This window comes from Propithecus coquereli, unplaced genomic scaffold, assembly GCF_000956105.1.
Source record: "Propithecus coquereli isolate 6110/MARCELLA unplaced genomic scaffold, Pcoq_1.0 Scaffold312, whole genome shotgun sequence".
In the NCBI taxonomy this organism is placed as follows: domain Eukaryota; kingdom Metazoa; phylum Chordata; class Mammalia; order Primates; family Indriidae; genus Propithecus; species Propithecus coquereli.
The window spans coordinates 1,354,390-1,361,590 of NW_012148753.1; the positions used below are offsets into that span (position 1 = coordinate 1,354,390).

General features: G+C 31.6%; 1 protein-coding gene across 1 annotated transcript in view; it reads right to left on the bottom strand.

Moving 5' to 3' along the window:
* SEMA3A (sema domain, immunoglobulin domain (Ig), short basic domain, secreted, (semaphorin) 3A) overlaps window positions 1-7,201 on the bottom strand; it is a 257,094-nt gene that overhangs the window by 8,218 nt on the left and 241,675 nt on the right. Inside the window, exon 15 of the mRNA XM_012650120.1 lies at window positions 5,885-5,952. Within this exon, the coding sequence (XP_012505574.1) occupies window positions 5,885-5,952 (68 nt within the window). The remainder of the gene's footprint in view (window positions 1-5,884; window positions 5,953-7,201) is intronic.

A 7,201-nucleotide genomic window follows, 5' to 3' on the forward strand; every position in this document is an offset into this window, starting at 1 on the left:
ATTCCAGTTGTTTTCCTTACACTGTAATTTTAATACTTTTCTCAATAATATTCAGTGTGAAAGATCAAGTAAAGGAGGAAAGGAAATGTTGCCTATGAATTCTTGGTGACATAGAAAATTGTAACAATTCGTAACTTAAGTATAAAAAGCATTCTTAGGTTTTCCTTAGTGGATTCTAGATGATTTTCTGCAGAAATACAACAGATGATTTATCAACATAAAAGACTATAATTTGACTTCAAGTGGAAGAAAAACATCTCTTTCAGTAGCAGTAGCTGATAGGGCATGTCATGGGATGAATCAATATCTCTTGGGAAGACATAAAATATTTTAGAATTTTCAAAAATGAAAATAAAATATCGTTTATTCTTAACATTCAGTATATTTTGGACCTGAGTATTAAGATGTCTAACAAGTGATTTAATAGTCTCATATATTGTAGTGCACTTAAAACAAACTCTATAGTATATGCTGAAGTATGTAACAGAGATCATGTTTGTTTATCAAGATAATACCTAATACACTGTTTTTCCAATGTTTAGTATGATGCTTATACCAATTAAATTCTCTGTAAAGGTTTATTTATTTTATGTTTTCAGGTATGCACCAAGATATAAATGTATGCATGTGTAATAAAGCACATGCATGTGTGCTTAATACATCTATAGATATGACCAATACATATAAAGTTTAGTGAATGTTACTTGTCAATCACAAAAAAATTTGATGAAACCTTACACAAATTTTAAATGTAATTAATCAACTTATTAAAATCAGTTTAAATTTTAAGCTACATTGTTTTATGTCCTAAATTAGATCTATCTTTGTTGCTGGGAAGTAACTATCAACCAGGATATAGCATTTAGAATTTTACAATTCAAGTATTTTCCAATCTTTCTTGAATCCACAGATTCCTGTGGATTTATCTTTAAAATTTGCTAGAGAGGTAGGTGAATAAACAGACAGATAAGGCCAGGATATTTTAATTTTATTGTTCACTGGTAATTATTTTATTGGGAAAAGTCATCAGTATCTTATTTTTAGAATTAATTAATTTAAAACATAATAATGATGTCTTATGACATTAAATATGAAGCCATTTGAATAGTTACGTTTAACATTGTTTTTAAGCTTGTGATGTCATAGGCTGAAATGCTTCTTAGTATATAGGGCAGGCTGAAACTCATTTACTTAAAAAGCAGTACCAGTATGAAGATATATACTATAATATTTATTTAGTCTATATTGAACATCTGGTATGTTTTATTTTCACGATTTTGCAGCAAATGCATTACCAAGGAAAGCACAAATAATCTATATGCCAGAGCAAAATTACCATAGAAACGTTTACTTTAAACATAGACTTTAATGTTTCATTTACTTTTCCCCAAGAGATATGATGGGAGATGGAAAATACCCATTTGCTGAAGCAGAAACCTTCCATAAACAATAATGAAAATACCATCTTGTATTTTAATAATATGTGAATTTAAAAATATAAAGCATACTTTAAAACTCTGTTTACAACAGTTAAATTGTAGGGGTATGAACAGGTGATCTCTGATGACATACATAAAGACTTTAGTAAGGAACAAAGATAGCATAAAATATTTCAAACCTGTTCATATTCATGTTATTTGTGCTTGTGCCTTGCATACATATAATATGCATAATTGAATTGTTTGCCCAAGGTAACACCAAAAGACAAATATTGCAATGACTGATTTACTCCAATGCAAATAGTTTCAAAAAGGGCATATAAAAATCATAGAAGATAACATTGCAATGATTTGATTCTAGGATGCATGCTTCTTTATATTTTAATGTCTCTGATATCAGAATGTGTCTTATAATTGCTCTTGATCTGAATAGAAGTTGCTTTTTTCCAGAAAGAATTCTTACTTCTTCCCTATTGACCTGATACCTCTTTAAAGTCTCTGTCTGAGGTTTTGGGCCCAGCTTGTTTGTGTGAATTCAGAAAGTAAACCTTCATGAATGCCACCCAGGAGTGGTACTTATGAAGTTCAAGTTCAACTTCAAAAAGTATTTTTTTGTTTTACCACTTTCCACTATCCATGACTATGACTGAAACAGGCAATGTTCCTTGCTGTCTTCATCTGCATAGGAGTTTATTTCTCCTTTAAACTAATACTGACTCATTTTTGTGTCCTAGTTTGATGCTGGGATTATCTATTAGATTGTCCATCTTGGGTAGTTTATCTTAGTACGTAAAACAGTGGTGCATTTTACATTCAGTGTCTTCTTAGACTTGATGAAATTTGATAATTTATTAAAGTTAGGGACTTTTTTGAGGCTGACATCATGCTTAGCTATCAAATCTTGGAACCAAATGCTAAATGCTCAGATTCATAGTTGGAAGAGGCTAAGGCACAGACCATAATAGCGCCGCTACAAAATACTAAATTTATAGCTCTGGAGACCATAAAGATGGCACTGCCAAAGATATTTTATGAAATTTTGGAATGATTTTGATGCCAACCGAGGCATAAATTGAGATGGGGTGGTTGCGGAGATAATTGAGAAGATTGAATTCTGTGGACATTTTACTGTGTGATGCTAGAAAGGAAATGCATGGATGCAGAACAGCCAAAAAAACTATTAGGAAGTGAAATTCAATGATGCCATTAAATTAGAAGATAGGACATAAAATATTTCAAAGGTCCAGAAATATGAGAAGATGTTATGGTTTTAAAAAAATATTGGTACTTATAATGTAGCTTTTTCCTTTCTGGACACATAAATCATATTATGGCTCATTCCTGTTTAGTAAAAAAGGGGAAATGGGAGATAGTTTAGAGTTAAATTGACTTGGCCAGTTTCTTGAATACAAAGTCAGACAAGCTCCAATTTTGTGCACAGCAATTATTTTAGCAAAGGGAACAGATTGGAAACAACCTGAGATTTTTCTTTAGCATCCTGTATTGAGGTGTGAGTGGGAAGAAAAGATCTGCCAGTACATATATATTTAGGGCTTGATACTAAAAGCTCTCTAGGTAAACAGCCACCAGTGATGGAGGAGAGTGTGCTAGGATCAAGGGGAGGTGGAGAAGTATTTTTCTGTTTCACCTGGACCGGTTCGCCCCTTGTGTTGCTTCAAATGAAAGAGAGCAGAGTGCTGAATGAGTGTTAAAGGTTTCATCTAAAGTGAAATTTCTCTCACCTTAATTCTGAGATATTTTACATATAGTTTCTCTATGAAAACCTCAGGATATGTAAAATATAGAGTGTTACAGAGTATGTTTACCATTACAGCTGGAACTGATCATCCCGAAGTGTGTAATTTGGCTTCATGTTGCTTAGCAGCTTTCTGTGAAAACATCTCATATCTTTATATGTTTCCATATGAGCACATATATTTTATTCAATGTGAGAAGTGATATTAGCAAGAGAACATACATGATTTAATGGGGCTGGGCTCTGGATTCTTGCCCATTTTACTTCCAAATACTGACATCAACTATTCCAAAATAATTACTGATTCCTAATGGTAAGACTCAGCCTGTCCAAATGGGAATGCCAGACTTAGTTTCCAAACATTTGACATTCACTATAATCTATCGTGTATGTGTTTTATGTCCGATCAATTAGCAACACAAGCAAACAAGGAATAAAGAGGCTTTCAAAAAAAGATATGTTTTATTGCTGCAGAGCTGCTTGTGCTATTTTACCCTTTCCTCCCATATATCACAAACATCTACTTAGAGTTATTTACCCACACACAAAAAGACCCTGTATCATTGAACTACAGCAATTCCCTTTTCTCCCTACAGTATGCATTCTGATTGAAACACCAGGAGAAGTATTCATTTATGGTCACTTGACTTCCTATAGTTATGCAATTCTATATGCTCAGTTTTTACAGGCTTTATCTGTTCTAATTTTATCAAAGAAATCTTTAAAATCTGAAACACTTTCCAAAGCCCATTAATTCAATGGCCAACAATATTTATTTATCCATGGTCTTACTTTTTTATAATATTCTTTTGGTCAGTTTTTCCCTTTATGTATGCACACTCATAACTCTAGCAAAAACATAGTTTTGAAATATTAACTAAATCTATAAAGGGACTGGATTGCTAAACAAATGGATGTGTCAGTAAGATTATATAAATATATATATTTAATCCCTAGCAATCTTCAAAATATACATGGTGCTATATGTACATGATAGTACATAAGCAATATTTATTAGTCAATCGATTGGTAAAAAAATTATATTTCTTAACAGATTTTATCTTTGAATATGAATGATGTTAAAAATGTATGCCAATTTTTTGTAAAAATTAATAGATGCTATATGGTTCAAATCTCTACTGAAAAACAGAAATAATAGGACAAGTACCTACATTATAACTTGAAATTTTTAGATCATTCACTCAACAAATATTTATTCAATATATACAATATTCCTAATGTACCTGTTGTAAATCTAGAGATCTAACAATGAGCAAGATAGCAAGGTTCATTTTGATATTGAGATTAAAATATGATTGGAAATGAGTTCTGGTCACATTCTCTTGATTACTTCCAGTTGTTGTCATTTACTCTCCACACACAAGCAAATAGATTCTTTAATATAATGGTTTACTACTTCTTAATAGTTCATTGCAGGAATGGTGCTGATCACAATTCAATTGTTACATGAAATAGATTAATAGAAGACTGGCAAATATTTTCTTGTCCAATTGAAGTATGGCATTTGAAAAATTTAAGGAAAGCGTATCAATAAATGCACAATACCCATGAAGGTACAGTCATAGCATTTACTCTAATTTAGTGTTCTCTTTCTCAGTTATAATGAGGATATTGACACATAGGAAAATCCTTGGTGAGAAAATTGTGCAAGCAAAGTTGAGTCCAAAATATTGGCTTCATTCATGGTTACCTGTCTCTTGGTATTGGCATTCCCAGCCAACACTTGAGAAAGATAACTAGGATTTGGAACGTATGTTGGGGTACTATTTGTGGCCACGTTTTCTTAACATGCATGGAACATGAATATTTTACACACGGAATTAGTAAATCAAAACCATGTTAATTGATACAAAATATTAAGACTGCTTTTAGAATTATTGTGAAAAGCACGAACAAAGTTACTAGGATGATTATATTCAATTATAATGTTCACTTTGTACATTTTAGCTGTTTTAACTATGATTTGCTCATTAGCAGTGTTGTCATTGATAATTTTTCCCAGCAGAGGGAAGCATAACCTCATTATTATTTCCATAAATGGTTGAAGGTGAAAGAGTACTACAATTTTACTGCATCTTAAATGAAGATTGCTTGATATTTTATCATTAATAAGCAACTTTCATATTAAATAGGCCTTGACATCTTTTAGGACACATAAAATGAATTTGTCCCAAAATACCCAGTTTAAGGGAATATCCTACTAGTATTTCAGTGTAATGACATTTGCATTACAGTCTATTTGACTAGGATACACACTAACAATATTGAGTTGATATAATCAGAATGTGTATTAATAATTTGCATGAATTATTTTAAGACTATATTTTTTTCTTTAATATATTTTAATGAGGATTTTTGTTGCCTACTTTTTGCAGGTTGCTACTACATACAAAGTATGTACTTAAATGTCTTCTTTTTGTTAATGTAAGAAAGTTGAGTTTTAAATCTCATAAGCATCTAAAAATCTTGAATTTATCACACCTGTGATAATAAAATATAATCTAGTTCTTTAGGATTTTCTTTCTGCAAGATTTTATTTCTCTTTAGGTGCATTTCTTTACGTATTATGGGAAAGATGTCCACACCGTACGCATATATGTAGATATGCTTTATTGCTTATGATTTTAGCCTGGTCTTAGCACGTTGAAAAATGAAAAATGTGACTTACCATGGTGCTGTAAGTCTGAACAGTGAGTCAGTGGGTCTCCATTTCTTATATCTTGTCGTCTTGTGCGTCTGAAAAAATCACATTTAAAAGGTATGATCATATCCCAATTTTCCCTCTTTGCAATTGTCATATGAATATGTATATCAAAAGACTCTAAGAACTTATAGGAGGAGATACATCTACATTCGACCAAAAGACTTTTAAAAGAAGTTTATTATCCTTGTAAGAGTAATCACCAAGATGATCAAAATAGGAAACAAATATCCAAATGTACTAACAATATGTTAAAATTCTAAAATATAGGATAACAGAGAATTCGTGGGTTTTCACTAGCAGATGTCAATCAGATAACAATCTAATATCTAGAAACTCTAGGCTTAAATTCTGAGGAAAGAGCAAAAAATTTAGAATAATAAGCCACTTCTTCAATAAAAGGAATTAAACTTTTTTTTTGATTAGTAATTAAGGAGTAAACTTGAAAATTAAAATTCACATGAATGTTCTCTTTCTCTTAATGCTTGTACTTAATTCCTTAAATAGACTTTTGTTACATTTTATAACATTAAAGCTAGGAATTCTATTTTTAAGTTAGTTTTTAAATTTATTTTTTTGGTTGCTACATCAAGCATTTTTTAAAAAAAATTATTTTTTCATCATATGGCTATGATTGCAAACCAATTTACCTGCGTAGTGAATAAAAGGAGAAAAACAACAAGTGTTGGACTCCTCTTTTTGTCAGAGGATGTGAGAGACAAGAAGTGGACTTCTATCTAAGAGAAAAGTCAAATTTGCTTATAAAAGTGAAAATTAAATTTCGTCTGCATTCTAATCTCAGATCATATGTTAGCTGCAGTATATTCTAGACATCCTTTCTCTATGCTGTGTTAATGATTGCCTGGGAAGGAGGAGGTGGGCTCTAGCCATTGTGGTGCAAAAAAGATATGTAGTTCCAGGAAGAAGCTAAAAATGGAGAGTGGCTATGTGTAACAGACTGGAAAAGATTGAGGGACACTTGCCCAACTGTTTTCCACAGCTATTTTAATGGGTATTGTCTTGCTGCAAAATTAGTTACTATCCCTAAAAAGAGCTCTCACAAAGGCCATTGAGAATTGCAAATATGGAATTTGTTACTGTATTCATAAATTTAGAAGTCTCAAGTATTTATAGATTTCTATTTGTAGAATTAGTGAGACTATCAAACAGATGTTGCACATTTCAAAATTGAGCCAACAAGAGAACTTGTGAAACACGAACCACAAAGCGTTTGAGAAAGGCATTTTTTCACTGCCATTTAAGCTTTTGAAAAATGCCATCACG